Below are 26,395 nucleotides of genomic sequence, written 5' to 3' on the forward strand. Positions count from 1 at the left end.
TCTCTTAAAATAATTTTGGTCCAAAGAGACTCTCTCAGATGAACTTGGAATGAGATAAACATTTACAGCGAATTTAATATTCATGTGACTGTATAGGGTTTTGATGATGGTTTATTAAACATCGTATTACTAGCTTTCTGGCCTTTGTCCATTATCTGATTTTCCAAAAACCCGAACACAATGTTCTGGGAAATGGATCTGCTCCCATCCATTGGTGGGGATACTAACTCAGTTGAGCCCACTAGAGAGAACTAATTGCAAATATTGGACAGCCTAATTCTTAGTGTATTGACTTCAGATGTCCAGTGACTGGGATCAATTCATCTAATAAATCCAACGGAGCTCCAGAAGCACTAAGTTCTGATTTTCAGAATATGAGACAATGAGCAAAATGTGGGATCTATGTAATATAATATTCAAAGAGAAACTAAGTAAAAATCCATCTGCACATATATACACAAATGCTGTGACCCTCAGTTTCCTTACAATTTAACTTCTTGCAGTCAAAAGTAAGGTCTGAGGTAAAGCCCCAATCAGGAACCCAGTGGGTAGCAGTGTGCTGATACATCACCTGTGGAGCAATAACTAGTATGTATTCCATCATGAATATGGAGGTGATATTTTCCTCAGAAGTACCAGCATCTCTCTGAACTGCAGTGTTACAACCTAGAAGACTCTTTAAGCATGAAGTGGATATGAGATGATGACCAACAGGGGAAATCTTTCCCATTGTAATTTTGTCCACTACAAACATAACTTGAACTGCCCTGGGATACAACTGTTACCTCCACAGTGATAAGCCAGCCTCTACCTACCTGAGATTTTATGGCCTCACTTTCCTTACAGGAGAGAAAAAAGCACAAAAGGTGAGAATATGTGGGCAGGAGCAGCAGAAAGGAAAGAAAAATGAGTAGGAAAGAAAAAAGGATATTATTCTTTTGGTGGCAAATTTTGTAATCATTCAAATTAATTTTTGTTTGAGTGGAAAATAAAACTGTCAATTCTTTCTTGCTCTTCCTCAGACAATACAGATAAATATTAAATTCCTGCAAATTAAATTGCTGAACCAACTGATAAAATAATATTTCACGAAATGTTAGCATCAAAAATAGTTCAAATATCATCATGGTTGTAACCTCCACATCAATATTATTCAGAAAACCATCACTCCATAAAGTCTTTCTCATAATGATCTACATCTGAGAAGGGTAAAGATTAACTTCTTTACTTTGAATCCAGTCAACTGAAAATCAGAAGTGAAGCCTTACCTAAAAAATGAAGTTGTAACAATGTGGTGACTGGTCAGACTAACTGCAGATAAAATGGAACACTGATTGAATAATGAGCCCCACATTGTACCTTCCCAAATGAGAAGCAAACATCAAATTTCATAAGTTATGAAACAATCTCAAAGCGCTTATAGTACTTGTAGCTTTCCCACCTTTATCGAGATCTGAGAGGGCTATGACACCAGATTCCTTGTCCAATTCTGCAAGAAGTGCAGATAACAGAGAGGACTTTCCTGTCCCAACATTGCCCATTACTCCTATGAACTGCCCCTAAAACAATCAACAAATTTAGTAAAATACAAACTGTCACAATGATTTGCACAGTATAAAATCTTAAACACAATGAGCATGAATAACAAGAGAGAAGTGACTGATCTTGTACAGGGAACATGATGGAAGAGTCAGCTTACACAAACAAGTTGAAACATGTTCCTACATGCTTTAAAATGGCCTGTCCCAGGATTTAGTTGTCAAACTTTGTATTTAGTGTAGCTGAAATGTGTCCTACTGGGCACTCCTACGGACCATCATTTACAGGTTTCATAATTTAATACCAATTTTCATGAAATCCATACTACGTTATCCATGTCACCTGTCAGTTTTGTCAGTACCACAGTTTCTTTGAAGTTTATTTAATGTTCTACCTCAATGCTTTGTCAATCTGATAGGTCAGAAGTAACAGGGCACAGCTCCAATAAGCTTCAAGGACACAATGGTACCAGCATGAATAACAAGCCACAGAGACCCTTTAGTTAAGGACAAGCTGCACTCTGTTAACTTTAACAGAGATAATGGATTCCCTCACAGTCATTAATGGCACATGGTCATGAACATAATATAACATATGAGAGAACTTAAAAACCACTAAATAGAAGGGCCAACAACTAACAACATAATTTCACATGAGCAAATGACTGTTCCCCACATGGTCTGCTCTGAGACACAACATCAATGATCACCTGACTCCACTTACTGTTCCCCATGTGACCTGGGCTAGGAAGAAGGAAGCTTTGTGTAAAAATATAGTTTGTGAACACATAGACCCCTGATGATGGAGACAGTCTCCAAAACATCAGACATCAACTCCACATTAACACAGCTAATAGCCTGAGAATACTTCACTATACACTGTCACCATGAGAGTTCATATACATTCAAATAAGCATATTACAAATTACACACATATTTTAAGTTGGTGTGGAATTATCTGCATGCAAAGTAAATGGAAAATAAAGACATATGTCTTGCCCTTATGTCCAGTAGGTCTGGTTCCAGAATGCAGGCCTTAAAGTTTCCTTTTGGTTTGGCTGTGGTACAATTGCCTTGTTAGGTACAGAAGCTTGGAAGCTGAAGGGACAAGGCTGCTGATTTGCAATGTGGAGGTACATGGCTTGATCCTGTAAGGCTCCAGCTTTTTGGTTTCATGTCAGTAAACATTTAAAAACTATCAGGAATAACATATTTAAACCACTGTATGTGTAACACATTCATACAATACAAATGACTGACAAGTCAGATATAACAGTGTATTAAATATAATTCTACACAACGGAACTTAAAGAAACTGATAGGAGCTTTCCAAATTGATGAATAAATCCTAATAATGATGGGATCAAAAACCTCATTACTTTGGAGGATATTAAGAAATCATGTCATCTTGAGTTGTTGAACAAAATGAAGCATTTATGCAACTGATATTAACATGAAAAATTTTGAGGCAGAATTTACAAGCTTGCAGAAACTGTTGAACGCTTAACATGCAAAATTCTGAAAAGGAGCAAGAATGGAACAGTACTGCAAAATGAAGTTAAACATATTAAAAAAGCATTATTTTTAAACCAAAATAATATGATAATTCCCAAATGTAATATATTAATACAATTTCATTATAACATACATATGCATAGATTTCAGAGCCCCCTTCACACTAACATCTGTGCATATGCTCTGCCATATGGTGAGAGAATTATTAACCCACCATGTTTAAAATTTTCAATGGTGTACAACTATCAGAAATATACCGAATATAGTTTCTTTTTAATTATAGCATAATGCTCTACATCACTAATTGATGATGAGCACACATGTTCAAGTATTAGACAGACCTGATGAGCCAGCAACTCGTTTGTTTTTTCACTGCCTAACAGAAGCAGCAGCAGAAACAAAAAAATAAACAATAACAACACAATAATCCTCATCCTTATCCTTTCCAGTTTGTGGTATAATTTGACCTGGTATAGATATACAACAAAGAATCTCTCCACGGTTTCTGAGTCTTCCCAAACTTCTTTTCTTGATGTGAATTCTGTTCTTGGGTTGTTGTGTCATACATTTTGGGCAACTGTGCCAACATTTCATAAGTACCTACTGTCTCCAACACATCAGCAACATTGCCTAGAGCCACACGGTACAAAAATCCAAGAATAGAATTAACATCAATAATTTCCAATGTGAAAGCCTAAAATCAGTAACTTCTTTTCCTTTTGGTTGATCTTTTAAGAACTGTGGAATCCTATCAAAGCTCAACACTACTTTCCAGTTCCTTCTGTATTGTTTACCTCACGGGAAAAAAAAAGGAAGAACTTGCAGCTAAAGGAGCATGACTTGGCTACTAAGCTTCTGGCTTCCTTTTCTAATGAAAAAGTATAAAGTGTGGTAAGTAAATAATGAAGCAAACAAGCATGCAAGTATGACAGATAAGTAAACAATAAAGTAGACAAAAAAAGACCAATGTAAATAAATGAGTAAGAAAATAGGGCAGGAAGTATATACACAAGCATGTAGTAAGATAAGTACATGAATGGGTAAATATCTACATAAATAAACAAACATACAATTCATGTTGAGAAAAGGGTAGAGTCCCTCAAGACCCAATAAGTGTAAGGCTTCTGTAACAATCTCCAACACAACTGCTTGTAATATTTCCCAAAATTCTGAGTCTGAAAAATCAGCCTGAGCCTTTCACTGTATTTGCTTCCCTGGGTCTTTATCTTTATTACATTAGCCTCATTCTTCTCATTTGGATTTGATTTCCCCTTGTTCCTTCTATCCCTCATTTATTTCCTTGTTCTCCTTTTGCCCTATCAACTTTTCCTCCCTCCTTTCTCCACATGCATGAAATGCCAGAGGACAGTCACTCTGGTTCAAGGTATCCCCAGTATCAGAGTCAGCTGATGTTATGAGAGTCCATTTCCTCTTATCTTACAAAATTCCCTTCCATTTCATTTTTAAATAACTCACTTTTGTTTACATTTCTGTTTTACATTTTTTTGAGTTAAGATTCCATACATGACAACTCGCACACTTATCTACTTCATATCATTCTGTAACTGTGTAAGTTTCAACCTACGCTGTTTTTATATTTGAGCCCAATTTTGATATTAAGTTTTTTGCTGCTGTATATGTACTACAGAAGACCCTGTGGTGTTGATTTTTATTCTAAAATGGCCAACAAGTGTATAAATAACACCTTCTGTAATGGTCCACTCCTGAAAACGTCTCAAGTACATGGTAGGCACAGTACAGAGACAAACTTCTCAACTAAGAAAATAAACCTCAAATATTCTCACCTTCTTGACTGTAATGGAAATGTTTCTAAGCATAAACTTTGTAGGAGTTTCAACATCTTGATTTTCTTCATCCTGAGCATAAGTCTCTGATGCTTGGCTTTCTTTCTCAGTGGACCCATAGCTGAAGAATCCATTTTTAACATATATGGCAAGTTCAGACTTGTCATCAGGCAGCGCAGTATAATAATCGTCAAGGTCCATATCACATAGCTAAAATAATTTCAATTAAATAATATCAGTCGGTAATATTCACTTTTGAAAAATGTAGGACTGAAAAAAAAACTGTATATATTCTCCAGTATCCAAATTATCATAATCATCAATGATACAAGTACAATCAATTGAAGTTTACCGACAGTAATAGGAAAACAAAACATTCCACTGTACAAACAGAACATGCATAATTTACCACCATCTACCAAAACTGTGATAATTATTTTTAAGCTTCAAACATACAATGCATACAGACAGTAATAATTATAAATATAATGTTTCTACATACAAATCACTCAAAAAATATCCAGAGAATTCAAATTATCAGTTAAGACATTTTGCTCAGATGAAATATGCAATATACAAGTGAAAAATAAAATTCTTACAAATTACAGTTTAACCTTTTCCATGACTCACTCTTAGGATCCACGATAAATATGTAAAATTGGAAATGCCCCATTAAAATTAAGATGCTTAGTAACAATTAGGAACCACTGATTACCTAGCAAATGATATGGGAACATCTTGTTATCAGTGACCAAAATAATGAACTTATTATGCACAGCTTTACATCATCAGGTTTCCTCTTAACCTTTTGACGTGGTCATTTAAATTCCGCGGCCGCGGCTCCTGCGGTAATATATTCAGCCGGCCATTTAAATTTTGCTCGAAAATTATTTATTCATCATTGTTCTTAAATTCTATGAGATAGGAACATGAAACTTTCACTAAAATGATCTTAAAAGGTGGTTTTATAACCTTACCTTATAATATGAACCCCCTTTATATCTTCAATGGAAGCATGTTATTTAGTATTTGAGCAGAGAATGGTACGCCTTGAAGGATGAAACTTTCACTAAAATGATCTTAAAAGTTGGTTTTATAACCTTGCCTTATAATATGAGCACCCGGTATCTCGGCTATGTAAGCAGGTGACGCCTTGAAGCATTAGTCTAAACACAGAGCTGGCTCTCGAAACGACCACCAAGGTCAGTACGATAAAATGGCGTCAACTGGAGCGATAATGAGTACTTTTCCCTCCCCCACACACATCCGTATCGTCTCAGGGGGTGACCACAGTGTTCTGCCTTAAATTGTGGCGTATTTCTAAGAAATGGGTGCTATGTACTGTGCGAAAGCAATCGATTTTACGAGAATAACATTTTGGACAACCCTCTTCTAAGAATTCCAATGGAATGTGTTTGTGTGGCCAGCTCAGGGCAATATGATATTATATACAACAGCACACATCACCTCTCTGGTGTTTATTACTTCACAAGCAAAGCAAATACGCCATTGAGTGACGAAACCGCTACAAGAAGCAACACGAATTTGCTGCAAGACAGGCATATGTAACGATGACTTATCTCAGCTAAACTCGTTGGCTTAGTATACTCTGTTCTTGTGACAACAGGCCAGCGAAAAATCCAACAATCTACAGCAAAACCATCAATTATTATAGGCGTTATAACATAGGTGTGCAGCTGGACGAAACATACACGCCGAACCCCCCCAGACGATTTAAATCCCTGACGAAACATACACGACGAACCACGGCAACGGGTTAAATTCTTCAATGCTCAATTATTTTCAAAATTAAAGTACATTTTGTATTAGTACATAAAATTCCATCATATCTACAGTTTCAATCAGAAAAAAATGTAGTGATATATGGCAGAAATACCTGTTTCATCAGCAATTATTTATAATTCACTCAAACAAGACTCTATTCATTGTTCACAATTATTCTGGAAACTGTTTTCATTTTGTTTCACTAAGAATCACCCTTAAAAAGACATTCTCAATTTTTGGTTTTTGAGTCAGTCACCATATTAGTCTTACAGACAATAATATACCATATTTACATGAATATACGCCACCCTGCTTCAAAATTTAGGCCTTTAAAATCAGGGTATACCTTACCAACAGTTCTTAATGAAAATAAGTCACAGAATTGTCTAGATCTGGTAAAGATACACAGTTCATTGTTATGACCAAGAAACGAAGCTTCAGCTTCAGTAAGTCAGTACGAACTCAACTGAAATTAATGCCATAACTTTTTTTACATCATTACAGACTGTCATCAAACTAAACAATTAAATTCAAATTTTCTTATTTCAACACCATATAATTTTGAGGTGTGATTTATATTCAAGGGCAGCTTATATTCAGGAAAATATGGTAAATGTAACATGACTGCAAAAACGTTTTATTTTCACGGTATGCGGGAAACCACGTCTGTAAGTTTTAACAGTCAAGACATAGCAGATGACATCTTTTTACTGGCAGAATCAAATTACAAAAGCATTAATGTGTTTCTAAGTGATATAATTCACTCACAGCATAGAAATGGTTAATATATGACTATAAAACTGGAGTTCATCATCATAAGAGTACTTATTTCTGCAGTGTACAGCTCAGTCTTACCTCCAACAGTCTTTGAATTCTTTTAAGAGAAACCCATGCTTCAGTAAGACCATTTAACACCCATGGGAAGGCATTCAACGGACCAATCAACATGTTCAGCAGAGCAATACTGGTAAAAACCTGAAAACATAAAAAATCTTGTCTTGGTAAGTAAAAATTCCTGTACCTGAGAATGTAATTATTGCACACAGATTACTGGGCTTTGAGGATGCAGTTCATGAATTTATCTATCTCTCCACAGTAACTTCATCACTCTTACAAAGGACTTTACAAAACCCATATTTCTTACTTCAACAGGGCATGAAACACCCATATTTTAAATTAGGAACTCTTCAAAACAACCACTGTTAGAACCTCAAATCCTACAGTTTATGCTTGAGCAGCTGTTTTCACAATTAGAAGCTTCAGGTAAAAGATAAACAAGTGGCACTTCAGTCCACTTTAAGACTTAGCAATCTTGTGGAACTATATATAACTTGAGTCTCAATACCAGACAGAGGTTAATGGTTAGCATCATGTCCTGGCAGCTTCATGAAGAGCTCCTGGTACAGGGTGGATATAAGACCAAAAGAGTTCCAGGTAGAAGGTAAAGGCATGATGCTGCACCCTATGTTCAGCCTTGGCCTTTGTGTGGGGGTAAAGCTCGTCTTCCTCAACCATTGGCACTATATGAAGGTTAGTGAACAGCATCCTGCCCTGGAAGATTCACCAGTAGAGAGTTCTCAGGACCTCTTTGGTAGGAAACCAAAGTACTTCCAGGTAAAAGATAAAGCCCTGGCACTACAGACCACTTTAACCCTTGTCTTCTTGCGGGGACTTTAATTGCTTTCAAGGTTACATGAACAGGAGAGTAACCTGAGCTACAAATTTTTAAATTTGTCTTTTAGATTAACCTACAAAGTCCCAACATACACACAAAATGACAAATGAAGTTTTTATTTAAATTAGGAAAGCCCACATGCAAATGCGCTTACCTTTGGTCACTGACTGAAAAATGATTCAGACACTGGACTATACTAATGCGCAAATGTATTACTCCTAACATCCAAAACAATGAACATTAACAACCCCATCTGTCATTGCACTCTCCATTTATAACTCGGATGCAGGGGATGCAAGTGATGTACATACCCCACAACTTTAAAGTTAATTCCCATGACACTCATTCACTCACAATTATCTCACCTTTACATTTCAATTTTACATATACAGAAGGATTTTAACTTAACTTCTTGAATGTTAATTCTTTAGAAACAGTAAAGTTCTGCTTCCCACCACTGCCAGTAATAGTGTTTCAGCACCTCTACAAGAAACTCTAATGTGTGACAACATGAAACTATATACAGGGTGTTTCACGACTTTAGGGCATAACTGCAGGAGGTGATTTCCTAGGTCTTTGTGATCAAAAAAGTTCATATAAACATGTGTCCGATTTTGGACAGTTACGGAGTTATGACCGTTTTTCCATTCTCGTACACGCCCTCGTGTGAACCGTGTCTGTCAGCTGGTGGGTCACTATTTTTAGCCAGCTACAGACAGAGCGTTCTCGTTATCTCGACGCTTGAGATGTACCTAAGGCGGGGAGGGTTGGTATGTCCGGCACGGTTCACAACCAAGTGGCAGCCTGTGCTGCAGCCGGTGGTGGCATTTTTGAAAATCAGCTTTAACCACCACTAAATTCAAATTAAAGGTAATTTCACGAAGTTAACTTTACATTCATACTTTAAATGTACCATGTATTATGCTGGTTTATTATTTTGTTCCGTTTATTGTCAGTAATCGTTACTTTCTATTCTGAGTTTAAAACGGTCATAACTCCATAACCGTCCAAAATCGGACACATGTTTATATGAACTTTTTTGATCACAAAGACCTAGGAAATCACCTCCTGCAGTTATGCTCTAAAGTCGTGAAACATCCTGTATACAGAAGACTGACCTCATCAATGCCACAAGTTCTGCATTTCTTTAACTGCTAATCTAACTTACATGTGCATTAAAACAGTTAAACAACTTACAGTTGCAGCTGTTAGTTTGTTGCCAAGAAGGACATAAGTAACAAAGGTGAAAATGGAGATGAGAACAGGAGTAGTAGCCCAAAAATATACACATAAGGCATCCAGGTACTTTCGACCACGCAAGTACTTCAGTTCCAATTCACGCAGCTCTGAAAACATAACCAAAGCAAGTGGAATCTCAGAAGCAACATTCCAGTGAAAATATAAAATGTTACTCAATGTTGGTAGTCAGAGTAACAGCCTTTGTAAATGCATCTTTCTTCATTTAACAGTCTGAAAATAGAATGACATGAAAAAGTGCCAACATTAAGGATACAGTAAGTTTAAAATAGTGTAGGATAATAGTGATCATAGACGAAAGATAAGCTCTTATGTGATGACAGAAAAGAACGGAGAAGGCTTTGTCATAACATGGCTCATCCTGGTGAGAATGTCAGCAGGTGGTGGCTGTGATGATTATAATTATCTTTCTTATATTTTCATTCATAATCTCTTTCAGTGACTAGTTACAAATACTGACTTATTTCTGTTTCCTTTCTTTTGGTCTAATTACTCAGTTCTGTACTCAATATTCTTAACTTCTAAGATAACAATTAATGTTATATCACAGTATTTAGTCACCAGGTTCTCAATTTTAATAATATTCAACAGGCATTTTAAATTTTATGGGTAATCACTTGCTAAGCCTTTTCCACACTCTCTTGTCTTTCTGTATCCACACTTCTCTCTAGTCTGTCACAGTTTTGTCACTAATCACTCAGTCATGCCACCCCTTTTCCTGGTTCTCTAATAGGTCATCTCAACTTTCTGTCAATGCCTAACCTAAATCTTCTCATTTTCCATAATTCCACTGGCATAACATGTCAAAATATTCAAACCTTGACTTCTACAGAATTTCCTTAAAAGCTGCTATTCAAAACCACTTCATCTCACTCACTTCTAATTTTGTTTCTTCTAGCTAAAATAAGCTAAAAATTAATTTAAAAGTATATTCAATTTCATTTAATTATACGAATGAAGTGTCAAATTCTAAGATGAGACAAATACACTATTTCTCTCAGAAATCTCCAACTCTGGGACTTGCAAACTAATATAAGTCATATATTAATGAAAGTGGAAAATTGTTCTTCTCACTGTGAAATGCCATTACAACAAACAATAATGGAACAACATATTTGGTTGTACAAATTACTTTTTATTCCATTATTACTTGGGTACTAAGAAATCATAATAAATGTGCAGATATCAAGTTAAAATAGTAAGAAAATCCTCTAAAAGCTATACATATTGTTTCCCTGTAACTTCTACTGGAGGCTCACCATCACTTCTGAATGTTCAAGGGAGTAACTTTGTGACTGCAGCAGGTTCTTATGTAAGTTAATGTCACAGGGAACTATACAATCCTCATCACTGGAATGCAAAGGAAAATCATAATATACCAGTAAAAATAGGTAAGAAATCCTTCTAAGCTGTGACTTTGTTCAACTATTTAGGAATGACAGTGGCAGCAAAAAACTATATATCAAGAAATTAAGAGCAGATATGATTACCAATCAGCACACAGTCTTTCATTATTCCAACTCCTATAAAAAACCTACATTAAAACATACAAAATCATAATTTTAGTATAACATTCTCCTGATTATCCATGTTAATGAAGGGCAGCAGACACATAAATAATTGAAAAACATGGATAATCCAAGTTTGGGACGCAATCAAGAGACCATGGGGGTTGTGGAATACAGATATTTGGTAATGTACACGTCAAATTTTTTCAGTTATCTTGAGAACTGTAAGGTTTAATGGACAAGTGTATTGAATATAATGTGTCTCATTTGTATCTACAACAGCTTTTGTTTGAAACACTCTTCACTCCAACAAATACTTAATGAGTTATGCTCAAAATATGGTAGAAACTTGTGTACATCTTCATGTGAACAAAATTCTCCACTACTGAAATTCATTAAAGTCTGTCAAGTTGTTCTTGAACTGTTTCATGTATACTGACAGACAAATGGACTGTGCAAACTTCATAGGCACTCCATAGGGTTGTGAATGCCCCTAAAAATGTGGACAGATAAGCTAAAAAAAAGACAAATTGTCACAAATAATCAGCAGTATAATGTAGTTTGTGAAAAAGTGTAAATGTTTCACCCTAAAGGAAGTGTGCAGATTATAAGTGTTTGAGAACAAAGTACTGAGAACATTACTTGGTTCTGAGAGAGAGAGAGAGTAACAGGAGGATGGAGAAAATTACATAGTGAGGATCTTCACAATTTGTATTACGTAAGATATACTGGTTATCAAAACAAGTGGGATAAGAATGGCAGGACATATAATACATAGAGGGAGAACAGTATGTAAAAAGTTTTGTCTAGAAACCTGGGAGAAGAGGCCACTTTGGCACAGAGGAAGGACAACATTTAAATGGAGCTTAAATAAATAGGTATGAAGGTGCAGACTACAAATGGATCAGGGTGGAGTCAAATGTACGAATCTTGCCACAATGAACTTCTGGATTACCGCCAAAAAAAAAAAATTTATTGGCCAGTTGAATGTCTTTCAGCTTCTCAAGAAGGTCTCTTCTCTATGTCATGAATGAGTATGTGGCTGAGTGTGTCAATTAGTTATCTCCAAGAAATGAAATGGTGGTTCCATGTAGAATGTAATTTTAATTCACCTTCCATATCAGTTTTGAAGATTAAAATTGAGAACAATTCCTATAAATATCAGCAAGTCATCTGTGCAAGCCACAACTGAAACACCAGTTTAGTTTATAAAAGTAACATAAAATGGCATGACCTGAGAATCTTAAAATTAGTTTATTTACAAACCAAGTTCTTTCATTCTATTCCTGATGAATACAATTAAAACAGATACCACAGTTCTACAGAATTTTCTTAAAATTATTAAACTAATGAGTAAAAGGTCATTACCAAGACACAGAAGGGTCATAAGTACATTCTGCTGTTCTTGGAGCACTGTAAAATTGGTATGCACTGTTGTAACATACTCACTTCCAATCTTTTCAACAAAGTGGTCTTCCCACACATGAAATTTGATCACACGGATCCCACGCAGAATTTCAGCCATAACTTTCACTCGTCCGTCTTTCTGTAACATCAGTTTTGTACTCAGCTCACCTGAAAATATGGCTAGTCTGTACTCTTGTATCTTAACATAACAAGTAAAAATATATATTTTATTATTTAATTCAGTGCTAAACTAAGAACAATGTAGTGATGTTTACTGAACAATCACAGTGAAATCCACATTTAACGAAACTCTGGGGATGGCTCTTCTTACAATGTACTGAGGATTTCACTAAAAGGGAGTTATGAAATACTACACCAAGAAACTGTTCATGACCTTGTAAGACTTACATAATATAATTATAATTACATAATTTCTTTATATAAGTAGTTGAAGAAAGTGCTTCTACAAAAATAAACACAATTATATAATCAACTGCATCAAACCAACATATAAAACAATGATATATTAAACAATGAAAGAAAGAAAAAACAGTTCCATCATGAATAAACGTACAATTACATAATGATACATACCACATTGATTTCTGAAATAATTAATGATATAGAGAACAAGCATAGTGGTTGTGTGCGAACAATTTTCAGCAGATAGAAAATGTGAATATCAATTGTTCTCTTAAACATGACCACACTAACTTGAAGAAAGGTGAAAAATCTCTTACAGTAAACTCTGGTTACCTACTAAATCAAGATTCACTAAATACTGAGGAAAGTATATTCATTGTTTATATTAAACTTTGGTTGGGGCTAAAAAAGAAAAAATTCACTAAATGCATGAACATTAAATCAGGATTTCATGTCGTACAATGTGTTCCAGATACTGTTTAAGCCTATGTAACCCACACTGCACATATTCTTTGTCTTTTAGAAATCTACATTAGAAACTAACTACTGTAAATGGGAGTTTGCTAGATAAAATCAAAACAGTAAAATTACCATAAATTATACGGCTTCTTGGTACTGCATCAAAATTTATGTGAGACTATGGATAAGTAGATGAGCTAACACAATAAAACAGCAAAGAAAAAAGCTCCATGATGTTGCGCAAACATTTACACAGTCCCTTCCTTTCAGATATTTGAAAAACCGCTTGAAATTTCCAGACACTGTGGGGTGTTTGAAAGTACAGAATTTATGAACATACAGTATCAATTAAAATATTCCAGCTAAAGTAGAAAAGATCTTACCTATTTTTGAAGCTATGCATTTATTAATAGGAATTAAAATAATAGTGAAAATAGCACCAGCCAAAAATGCAAGGCCAACTTGTGTATGTAATAGGTAAAATGACACACCAATCTGAAACATACAGTGGAAATGGCATATATTTGTACAACTCCAAATAAATACAGAAACATGTATTGTATTCGTGTTACTTAATTTCCACCTTCCTATACATTACACTGCATTTTGTAACATGACTACATGGAGTTCTATCCTTCCACATACAATTTCACTGCTCACTTCTAACTGGTCTCATTTTGTTTCTTCTAAATTAATAATAAATCTTGCATTTCAGCATCCTGTTGCACTGCATTCTTTCCAGTAATCATTTCTGTCTTTCGTGCAACTTACACTAGAAGTTTTAATTCAAAATATAATTTTTAATTAAAACTCTCATTCTTTCATTTTGTTTATTCTATTTATACATGTTTTGGACTATACTGCCATCAAGTGTGCTAGAATTGCTTTGGTGAAACTGCTGCACCTTGTGCACTGTTGTTAACACTTTTTATGATCCAGTTCTGAATTCTGGGGTATAATATTCCTTTTGTGCACAATGTACGAGTATGCTGGTGACTGGTATATCTATAACATGCAATAATGACTGGTGTTTACATTTATGTATGGAACACGCTGACACTACTTTCAATGCAGTTGAATGTGTACTCTTTTTTTACTGTGTCTATTTCATTCTGTTGTGTCTTGTGTAGTTATGAACGATCTATAGTGTTGGTTCTGCTTTGTGTATGTTGGATGTGATCTGTGTGCTGCTACCTAGTGTTTAATTCATGTAATGTTTCAAATATTACAGTTTTATATGTATATCAATGTATGTGTCATTCATGTGTAGCTTACTTTTACTGATTTTGTATATGTGACACTTTTCTAATATGTTTAAATGCCTTCCTTTTCCTTCTGTTTCTATGATGTCCACTGTGTCAGTTACTGTCCCATATGTGTGTCTCATGTTCAATATATGGTTTGAGTATCCTGAATTGCTGTTATTGCTCCCAACTGCTTGTACAAGCTCTTTATATATGTGGAATGTTTGTCCTGTTTTCCCTATGTATTTCAGTGGACAGTCTAAGCATTTCATTTGGTAAATGCCACTTTTGCCATATTTATCTGTTTGGAACTAGTGTTTTGCTATGTTTTGTATCGTGTTTTGTGTTTGACAATACATTTTTATTTGTTTCTTTAAAGAGTTTTGTAATTTTCCTTGTTTCTTTACTGTTACATGAGAAAGTAGCCTGACAACCCAAACTGCAAACAAAAAATTGGGAAAATTTGATTTCTTTAATTTAATGACACAGTCTAGAACTAAATACAAGTCAATCAAGCAGAGATCGAGATTCTTATGGGAGGTCATGTTCATGCAGAGGGTAGAAGCCAACAGGGCAGTAAATAATCCTATAATAAAGGATTCTGGATTCACAGCATACAACCCATGGTACACCATAATAAAAAAAGGGGTCATCAAAGATGTGCCAGAGGAAACAGACTTAAATACAAGGATTGGAGCTTTAATAGTGGCAACACTACTGTAGAGACACCACACAATAGAATCAAATAATGTCACTTATACCACACATTAGTTACATACCTACCTTACCTCAGAGCAAACGGACTCTCCCTTCCCACATCACGCGCATGTGCAGTGATGGAGGAGAATAGAGCCTCATGTTAGCTGGAGGTCTAATGTGGTGTTGTCACGATGTTTTCAAAACAGGAACAACAGAGTTGGATAAAGATTGAATGTGCCAGAGGCCACACAGCACGACAATGTCATCAAAGTCTTCAAGAGGCTTGCGGGGAATCTGCATTGCCCTACAGAACAGTGACAAGGTGGGTAAAAACCTTCAATGAGGGATGCCAAAATCTGGCAGACATGTGTCAGCCAGGTCGTCCTAGTGTCAGTGAAGAAGAAATGTGTGCTCTTTCCATGTTACTTGAGAGTGATTGGTGCCATACGATTCATGAGCTGGCCCGAGAGACAGGATTAGCGCATACGACTGTCCTTCACATTCTGAAGGAATGCCTGGGCATGAGAAAAATTGCATCACGATGGGTTCGCATGATTTGACGGAAATGCAGAAATGGCTCCGATTAGATGCTACTCGTAACCACTTCAAGCACTATGAGCACAAAGGAGAGGCTTTCTTATGCTGTATCATTATGCTGGATGAGACATGGGCCAAATGGTGATTCTCACGTACGACTGTGATGGTGTTATCCTAACACATACCATTCCCTGACAGCAGACTGTCAATGCACAGTATTACTGTTCATTTTTGGAACACAACCTGTGACCAGCTTTGAGAAAGAAGCGGCGACACTTTCTGCAGAACCCACCCATCATTTTGCAGGACAATGTTCAGCCGCAGGCAGCGCAAGCTGTGGCTGATTTGTTCGATCGATGGGGCTGGGAAGTGCTGTACCATCCACCATACTCCCTGGACTTAAGCCCTTGTGACTTTGACTTGATTCCTAAGATGAAGGAACCACTTTGTAGCATACGCTTCAGAACTGTTCCAGAGATTCTTCAGGCAGTACATCACTCCATTCGAACTATCAACACAACAGGCGCTGCTAAAGGTATCCTACGACTTCCACATCGCTGGCAATGGATTGTACACAATGCTGGTGACTACACTGAAGAACAGTAAAACTTTGAAACATGCATCTATTTTGTATCAGTTGTAAATAAGTAGTTGCCATTATTAAAGTTCCAACCTTTGTATTTTGTTAACACAGTTAAATAACGATAACAAAAAGCACTGTACCAGATACAAATTGTGGATGCACACAGAATAAGAATGAAAATAATGGAGAAAGAAGAGAGATCAGAAGGAAGGGAAACAAGTTGGGAAGACTCAAGGGCTGGGTGCCTAATGGTGAAAACAGAGGATTTAATATATATAATATAATATTAAAACTGATGTGAAACAAACAGGATGTGAAGGGATGGACTTGACTGGCACAGAATAGGGCCCAACAAGGGACCGTGTGATTATGATAATACACCTAGGAGGTCCAACAAAGCAGGAAATTTCTTGTCCAGCTGAATAACTAACCAGACCCTGTATAATGGTACTGTATCATACATATATTCAAGGTACCAAAATAATCCGAATGCTGCTAGTGCTGCTATCAGTTCGGCAGCTCTCAAACCACCACACTGGAATGAAGGAAGGCAAGAATTTAAGGAAAAAGTATGATGTCAGGATAACCTCCAATAGGAAAGCCTTCCTATGGAGTTTCATGAACTGACAAGGGAATGGTCTGGTCCGACATGTCGAAACCTGTCCTGATTTCTATTTCACTGCAAGAGTACACACAACAAAATCCACTGTCAAAATTTTAGCTGCTAATACGCACGGCAAGTATTTTTTAAAAACTCCCGAATTACTCATTTTTTCTGTGTACGGAATCGCTTGTACCAGAGGTTTGTACAACCCCAGCCTAGGCTGTGAGTCAGCTGTGTTGCGTGTTGCGTACTGCTCTGTTCTGCTCCAGCTCTGTTAGGGGTGAACATTTCTCCAAGGGTCTGGCAGGCTACAATATTGGCCATGTTCAGCAATTTTTAAAAAATACTTGCAGTGCATATTAGCAGCTAAAATGTTGACAGTGTATTTTGTTGTGTGTACTCTTGCAGTGAAAAAGAAAATCAGGGCAGGTTTCGACATGTCGGATCAGACCATTCCTTTTGAGCTGCACATACATACAACATGCAATGATTCACAAACCTATTTTCTCCTTTCAAAAATTAGCTACTACAAAGATGGCAGTTATTACTGTTAGAGGGAGAACAATGAAAGAAACCATTCAATGATTCGGTATCAACTTCTGATTTAGGAAGTACTGTTAACAGTGGCTCTTAATAACAAGTCAAGAGGAGCAATTGAGGAAACAGTACTGGTACACTTCACAACATTAACTTGCATTTTATAAAAAGCATCTCAGCAAACTAACAAAACAGCTGGGTAAAAATGGTTATCCTCTGGATCTCATTCAAGGTATGCCTTAATATGTTCTCAAGCAATGTAAATATCACGATTGTGAAAAACTAATCAGGTGGAATGAAAGACAAATGGTACTGGTATATTGTGAGGTCCTAAACATGTTTCAGAAAAGCAGAGAACATCTACATCTGAGTGCCTTGAGTCAGGAATCAATCCACAAACACCTCAATATAAATCTAGCAGTGTTCTGTGCAGCCATCCTAGTGGCACAAGAAGCAGTTTGTCAGTATTTATACATTCCATTACTTAGGATATGTGCTTTATCACTTTACATGCCACTTGCACAGTTTCTAAAGTAACATACCTGAAATGGAATACTCCAGAAGGAATGGAAACTGGGACATGAGTTCACAATGCGATCAGTATCCGTGCTCATGAAGTTCACGATTTCTCCAAGACTGCACACAATGAAATATCACATTAATATATTTCTAAGTTGTGATGTGTTGGGTTATGACACTGCAGTTTCACAGAGGTTTACCAAGTCTCCTGCCTCCCTCTTCAGAGTATAAGCTTCTTCTACCCTACAGATGGAAGTAACAGGTTCCTCTGAAAAGTTGTAACACTGTAAGAGTACCCAGTGCCATATTCAAGAAGACCACAATCCATACTTTCATTGCTGTGAAATTCTCAAACCTCAATTAAAGGAAACACAAAAGTATTCATAAACTCTTTTTAAATTCAATTATTTGACTGATTAAATAAAAGTTAGACAATTAGAAAAACACCTTGTTCTACATAAAATTCACTCACTCACTCACTCACTCATGGAGCTGAGCCCTTCTTGAGAAGCCGCCAATTATGCAGTTACTCAAGAATTTCCCAGCATTTTATGGAACCCGAAGGTTCATTACCGTGTTCACAAGAGCCCTCCACTGGTCCCTATCCTGAGCCAGATAATGGCAATCCATACCACACCTTCCCATTCATTCTCTCTAAGATCCATTTTAATATTGTCCACCCACTTACACCTTGGTCGGCTGTGCTATAGCTTAAGCGGTTAGTTGCTGGCTACCCACCGAGGCGGCCCGGGTTCGATCCTTGGTCTGGTCAAGTGGGATTTGTGGTGAACAAAGTGGCGCTGGGGCGGGTTTTCTCCGAGTACTTCGGTTTCCCCTACCAATCTTCATTCCACCAAATTCTCCATCATTATAATCACCTGGGCCAATCAGTGGCCACCGTGCTGAGTGGACCCAGTTGGACTCCACCCCCCATTAAGTGAATTTAAAAAAATTTAAATATTACACCTTTGTCTTCCCACTGGTCTCCTTCCATCTGGCTTTCCCACCAATATCCTATAAGCATTCCTCTTCTCACCCATTCGTGCTACATGTCCTGCCCACCCCATCCTCCTTGACTTGATCATTCTAATTATACTTAGAAGAGTACAAGTTATGAAGCTACTCAATATGCAGTTTCTCCAACCTCCTGTCACTATATTTGTCTTCAGTTCAAATATTCTCAACACCCCGTTCCCAAACACCCTCAGGTTCCACATAAAATTATAAGGGCAAATCAGTAGGTATCTTTATGTCAATCTCAGAAAGCAATGATTTGCATGAGAGACCTCACCTTAGACGTGATGGTAGTATAAACTCTACATACAGTAGTTAGTAGACAGCATGATGATCACACGTATTCACATGGTGATCAGAACAGACTGAGAATGCGTGTCAGTGAAATTTACATTAAAATACAGATTGCCTACATCTCTTCAAGTGGAGAATCGATATCTTCTTCTTAATGCTTTTCATGATTGTACAAATCATTGTCACTATCACTAATGTATAGGGCTGGGGAGAACCAACCATATGCCCACTTCGGTACTTTCAGAACAGCTTACAGGTACCCCAGAAAATTTTTAAATATGATATTTGCTAACTGTTTGTTGATTATTGCAAAATATGTGATGATTTCTGCTTTATGAACCAACCCTCTATTTGAGAAGTTTTAAATATTTAGATTGTGAGCAGTTATTTTGTTGCAGATGTGTTTATTAGAAAGTAAGAGAATCGTGCCACAAATATCATACCCAGTTGAAGGAAGGCTTAGGGACCCACATCCTGCCACATGAATCAATCTGGCACTTCCCACTGGAAAGCCTCCTGCAATACATAATTACATTCTGCCTGCCATCTTAATGTTAGAAAATGATGAGAAGCAAGTTCCTTAATCATATTTTTGTGATGGATGATTCATGATTCCATTCATCTGAACTGGAACTGAAGTGGTGAGTAAGTCACGTTTCTCAATGACAATGCAGTACTTGATCACCAGTTTGAAGTGCAAAACTTGTTGCAGACCTGGGGCTGCAATTTGCTGCAGCATACTCTTCTTATTCCCAGAAACTACCCTCATGTGCAAGTAATTATATTTTATTTTCTTGTGTAAAGGAGACACTTCATGGATAATAGTCCAAATCTGCAGACACCATCAGTAAGACTAAGAATCATTAAGATATATGGGTACAAGCAATTAAGAGTGCTACAATTGACTGCCTTCCTCAACCACTAGGGAATTTTTTCATGGTGTTGATATTGTTAAATAGGAAAAGACGTAAGTATGTAGTGACATCCTGTTTCTGTCAAGTTATGTGTATGTAGTGCCAGCTTTAGCAGACAGATGGTGTTGCGTGGTTGGTGCAACGAATCCCCACGCCGCTATTTCCTTGAAATAGCTCGTCAATTATCCTCACGAGGCTGAGTGGACCCCATTCCAAACCCACTACTTCTCATAAAATTTTGCTAGTGCCAGGAATCGAACCCAAACCTCTGAACCTGTAGCCAGGAACTCTGACCACTAGACCACAGAGGCTAACTTCAACAAGCAGCAGTTGCTCCGTCAGTATAATTCGCTTGCGGACTGAAACCAGAGAGTTTGTTTTGTTTGCTTTTATGTGTGTGTAGTGACTGCACCCATGAAAATTCTCATGGGCCTCTTACAGGTGACAAATGTAATGCTCAAAATGTGGTCGCACTAGGAAACAGGCAAAGGAACACACTGAAAGTAATTATTTACAACTTACCTGAATTTGGAGAGTTCAATACTGCTGACAGTGAGAGTCTTCCTGTATACAGTTGTCACCAATGCTCCTCGTATCTTGAGGCCCACTTCTTGCATAAGGAAGTTGAAATGAGCATTACACAATGCTGCTGTAGGAAGTAAAAACCACTAAACATTATTAAAGCATACAACTGAGTAATTAGTAACATCTACACTGATTCAATGATTTTTCATACACACACCAACACAATACAGACCCATATACCATAGTAAACGTGTCCTAGGTTATGGTGTTATTTCCAGTTGTTACTATTTTGTAAGAATTAGGACCAAAAACATGAATGAAACGTGACGTAAATAATAAACTGAAATTTTAATTGTACTGATAGTGAAGGCATATTCATTGCCCTGCAGAGATATCAACAATATCTCTGATTTATTTTAAATAGCATGTTGTCATTTATTTTAAAACTTGTTACCACTTGGCTGATCCAGGCCCACAGATTTTTGCATACCAAGTCAAGCTTCAGAACCTTCTCTTCGAAACCAGTCCCATGGGAAATACTCATTTAGACCTTCACAGATAGTCTCTGCACAGGGAAATTGTGCTACATTTAGTTCAGAGATTACTCTGCAGACCTCAATTTCCAGTAACATGCAAAATTCCAATAAGTCCAGGGACTGTTCATGAGATTCCAAATGAACATTTTTCAGGAGTGTGTACTGGAAGAAGAGGTTATAAATCTTGACCATCTCAATATCCAGACCTAACTCCACTTCTTCAATCTATGGCACTGCATTAAACAATTGAGGCTAAGAGTGAAAATCAATGACAATTTGAAGTCAACAAGTTCTCAGATGAGTACAGCAAGAATTAAAATGAATGTGTGCACAGTACAAACTTCTCTTTCATGTCACCTTTCATCCATGTTCCTAGCACCAGCTGTTAGATAACAGTAAAGCATGTTGTACACCACACCATTTCTTTATGGAAGCGCAACATACAGAACATCCCATAAGTCTAGGGCCACAGGGGGCTTCAGTTAGTTGACAAAATAAACAGAAATGCAATGAGGGAAGAGTTATTGCAGACTGTGTGTTTCCAGTCCCACATGTTGGATTGTTTTACCCAGGATGAGCTGTTATGGTGCTACACTCTTTACACTTGAACAGTAAAAATTTATAGAATGTTGCAAGGTGATATGACAGTGAATGTGGAATGGTTACCAGGACAGATGATAAAAGTAGTGAAGGAGAGACAGGTACATGAAACAGAAATAGTGACATAAACCGTTTTGTTTCAATGTACTCATACAGAAAATACGCTGACACTCTGTCGCATACAAGAGGAATATTTACGCTGCATGCATAGTCATTACCCCAGCAACACTGAAACATATTCTCTAGCTTATGGCACTGTATCCACTTGTGTCAGCAACAATAGGGACACCAGTATGAACAACATTTTGCCACAACTGGCCACACTGTAATATTGTTTCTGTATGAATACATTAAAACACAATGGTTTGTTCACTATTCCTATTTCATGACATACCTGTGTCTCATTCACTAACACTTCCTTCTGCCCTTGAAACATACCCTCTTTTGCCATCATGTCATCTTGATATCACCATAACTTTTTACTACTAATGTGTGAAAAAGTGCAGTGATACAACAGCTCATCCTATGTAAAAAAAAAAACTCGACATTTGAGAATGAAAACATACAACTTTCAACAACTTTTCCCTCATTACTTTTTCCATATTCTGCAAATTGCCAAGGACTCCTAAGGCCTTGAACTTATGGGGGACACACATACATGCACAAACAAATTACATTCACGTAATTTGTAATCTCTGTTAACCAAAAATATCCCTACGTCTGTCCAAATATGAGTACTAGGAAGCCATATGATGAATGAAACATATTGCAGAATAGATATGGTATAATTATGAGTAACATTACAATTAAAACTTTGCTTTCCTAAAAGCTTATACTAAGCTGCAACCAATATTTATCACAATTTTGCACATTCATCACATAATACATGTAATGAAATTCAGATGTTCATAAGATATGATAACTCAAAAACTGATGATGAACACAGAGCATCTACAGGAGACTCTGATGCCTTTCTTCAACAATTCTCTTTTTCAATACTAAAGGATTTCACACAGGAAACAAAAACTGCAAATATCAGTAATTTCCATTCTAGCCATGGAAATGCTTCTGTTATATCTCAAGTAGGAGACCTTTTCATTAAATGGATTTCAGTCATTTCAACTAAAATCTATATTTTCCTTTGCACTTTTAGTTAATGACCTCCATACTCATTCTTTCAGTCACAAGTTAGCTCAAATGGATTACATTCTAAGAGTCATGATTTTACTGCTTCAGTGGTGTCTGAGATTAAAAATCCAATAAACGAGTTAATTACAAATTATAGCATTCAAGTCAGAAGGGAATAACAAATAAGCATAGATTAATACATATAAATATTTTAAATAAACAAGTTTAGTTCTACTAGTATCAATTACATTTACAGACTATAATTTGTGCTATACAGTGTGGTCCAGGCCCTTGGAAAACCCACTGCATGTTTTTCTCAGTCTGTGAATCACAGAGACTGGGAACCAGTGCCTTTGTTAATGCCTTGAGAAGATTACAGAATACTATAAAGTAAAGACCCTAAATTTAAAACACAGTAACAATTTGCTGCAACTGAGAAATGCACTGTGAGAATTACTACAATTTTTATATGAGATTTTGGTCTGGACTACTAAAAATAAACATAATGAGCATAATAGAAATATTTGCAACAACACAATAATAAGATATCACTGCACATACACTACTGTAAGTTAAATTTTACATTCGTATATGATGGGCATATTTTTACACTACAGGACAATCTCCTGTTTCAGCAAAATCTGCTAGTTTTACAGCCATGAAAAATCAACTGATGATAGTCAGCATAGTTCCTTTACTGAATGACAGATGTGTTATTCCTATACAAAACTTCTGTGATAATTCTGAGGCATTCATTCCAAAAAACTTTAATTTTATGCACGTTACCTAAATAGACAAAATAAAATGACATGCTGGTGGGTTAATACTGAGTCACAGTTCATGTACTATTTACTTAGGATCCCAGGGACCTTATATATACAAAATTACTGGGGCAGGTTTTCTCCAAGTACATCACTTTCCCCTGCCAATTCTCATTCCACAGACAGCTGCCCATGCATTACCATCTATCATCTGGGGCTGACACAATATGCCAAATAGTGACCAACATACCAAGTGGACTCAGTCTCACCACACACAAAGAATTAAAAATTATACAAAATTATTCCTAATTTCCGACGTCTTTGCCCACTGGTCTGGTACAGTCTGTCTGACATATACTTGTCTTGCACTTAAGGTACCCTATCACATTAAAAATCACCCTTGCTGAAGATATTTCTTTTGGTTTATTTGGATGTTAGGGGGGGGGGGGAACCTGCATACATTTCGGTGAGAAAACTTCTTGAAAGCAGCCACTTGGAAGATACAGGAGATGAAATGATAAGGAAACAGGGTGTAATGGTTGGAAGATTTATGTGGCTCAAAAGTATGTCCAATGTTGGGTTTTGGTGTCTGCAGTACTAAACCTTTGGACTTCATTACCAGAGAATTAGTTCTCAAAGAAGAGATTGTGCATCCACATTTTGAAATCAACAATCTAACAATCTTGCATCTAACAACAACGTTAACTTAAGGACATACCTATTAAAGTCACAGCAAAGAGACCAGCAGCATACAAATAGCCTTCATGCAATGACTCTGACTTTGTCTCTATGAATGTCACTAACTTATTAAGAAGCAAGGGCCCCATGAAGCCTGCAATGTCTGATAAAAGCTTTAGGACACCGATGCTGTAGAACTGAATCCCAAAGCAAGTGTGCAGAGCTCGAAGAAGTGAAGCTGGTTTCCGTGATTTCACTCCCCTCCATGTTACATCTGGTATCTCCACCTCTCTGTGGGGTGCCCCATTAACATCTACAGCAGCATCTGTAGCAACTAGAAAAAAGAATGTAAACCCTTATGATGGAAAACTATGCAAATGAAATAACTTACCAAACTAAATCTTCAACAGGAAATTCCACCACAGTAGTGATCCTGAGCTAATTGAATCCACATTGTCACAACCCATTTCCTGACTATCAATTTTAAGGGTTTCATACCAAAATTCTGAGCACATTTCCTATTTCTCTCACCTAAACTATTAAGTCCAGTCCGTCACTCAAGCCATGGAGTTTGTTTTGTTTGTATATTTTCTTGCTTGATTCATATGGATGAAGATCAGTATACTGGAAGAAATCTATAAGGTAAATGCACTGACCTGAATGTGGGCTATGCTTCGTAGATACTGAAGACAGAACCAGCGCCATCTCCAACTGAGAACACAAATATGCAGGAGTCAAGTTGAGTGGAAGATCATACAAATCATCAGAATTTCCCAGCTTCTTCTTAGCACCCTTCTCCATGAGAGGTGTGACCCAGTGAAACAGGAGTTTGGAACAAAACGGAGCATCTTCCATTGCAGTACCAAGATACAAAGGATCTCTTTCCTCTCTGAACCGGCTGTATGTACCCAGTCTAGGGGATCCTAGAATAGAATTACTATTAGATAAATCATATTTCATACTGCATTATTGTTTTAAAATATGAATTTCTGTCTTGTCCTTGATCGTGAGCTTTCAAAGAGAACGCCGTGGTCAAATGGTTAGAGGCACCATTTCACATCTGGGAGATATTAAAATCTTGGGCAGGGGGCTAGGGATCCTGACAGGGTTTTCATGGCTCTCTTCTGTCCCTCCATGCAAATGCCAAGATAGTATCTACAATTACACCATGGCCACTTCCTTCCACCCCTTTCTAGTTCATCATTCACTAATTACCCCATTGCATTTGATGGCATATAATCTGAACTACTGACAGTGTTGTCGAATAAGTCATACATACAAGTAAAATAAAAGAGGATCCCATGTTTATTTTAATATATGTATGGTGGAAATACAAATTCCTTATAACAATTTAGTTTCATAATTTTCTAACCACTTCACCAATATAAATAAGACACAAATCAATATTTCCCTAAGAACAATCTCTCAGTTTAAACACAATCTAAACAAAATTGACAAGCTGCAATAATTATATGAACTTGTAGCAATTAAACCTACAAAACACCAACAATGAAGGGAGGAGGAGGAGGAGACATACAGATACGCTTGGGCATTGCCTACTGATTTTGAATTGAATTGAATTTATTTACATTCTATAAATCCTAAGCAGGTTAGTACCTTTGGATACAGAACAAGTCAAAATGTTACATACATAAGTACAGGCAATTTTAGCTTAAAAATTATTATAACTTAATTTTACATCATTCTCTATTTACATTGAAGTATTCATCTAAAGAGTAGAAGGAATGAGCATGTAGATAATTCTTTAACTCTGATTTAAACTTTTTAGTATCATTGCCCAAGTTTTTAATACTTTGTGGCAGATTGTTGAACACTTTTATGCCAGTAAA

The 26,395-nt window shown here is 36.7% G+C and overlaps 1 protein-coding gene across 3 annotated transcripts in view; it reads right to left on the reverse strand.

The window, feature by feature from the left end:
- The window catches only part of LOC111862070 (multidrug resistance-associated protein 7), a 58,011-nt gene that overhangs the window by 25,673 nt on the left and 5,943 nt on the right, over positions 1–26,395 (reverse strand). For all 3 annotated transcript variants that reach the window (XM_023847146.2, XM_023847145.2, XM_023847144.2), the window contains exons 3-12: positions 25,202–25,468; positions 24,586–24,879; positions 20,840–20,966; positions 18,119–18,212; positions 13,756–13,867; positions 12,533–12,658; positions 9,516–9,664; positions 7,499–7,618; positions 4,859–5,068; positions 1,442–1,559 (exon numbers count right to left, since the gene is read on the reverse strand). In XM_023847146.2, the coding sequence (XP_023702914.1) occupies positions 1,442–1,559; positions 4,859–5,068; positions 7,499–7,618; positions 9,516–9,664; positions 12,533–12,658; positions 13,756–13,867; positions 18,119–18,212; positions 20,840–20,966; positions 24,586–24,879; positions 25,202–25,468 (1,617 nt within the window). The remainder of the gene's footprint in view (positions 1–1,441; positions 1,560–4,858; positions 5,069–7,498; positions 7,619–9,515; positions 9,665–12,532; positions 12,659–13,755; positions 13,868–18,118; positions 18,213–20,839; positions 20,967–24,585; positions 24,880–25,201; positions 25,469–26,395) is intronic.

Source organism: Cryptotermes secundus, unplaced genomic scaffold (genome assembly GCF_002891405.2).
Source record: "Cryptotermes secundus unplaced genomic scaffold, Csec_1.0 scaffold400, whole genome shotgun sequence".
Classification (NCBI taxonomy): domain Eukaryota; kingdom Metazoa; phylum Arthropoda; class Insecta; order Blattodea; family Kalotermitidae; genus Cryptotermes; species Cryptotermes secundus.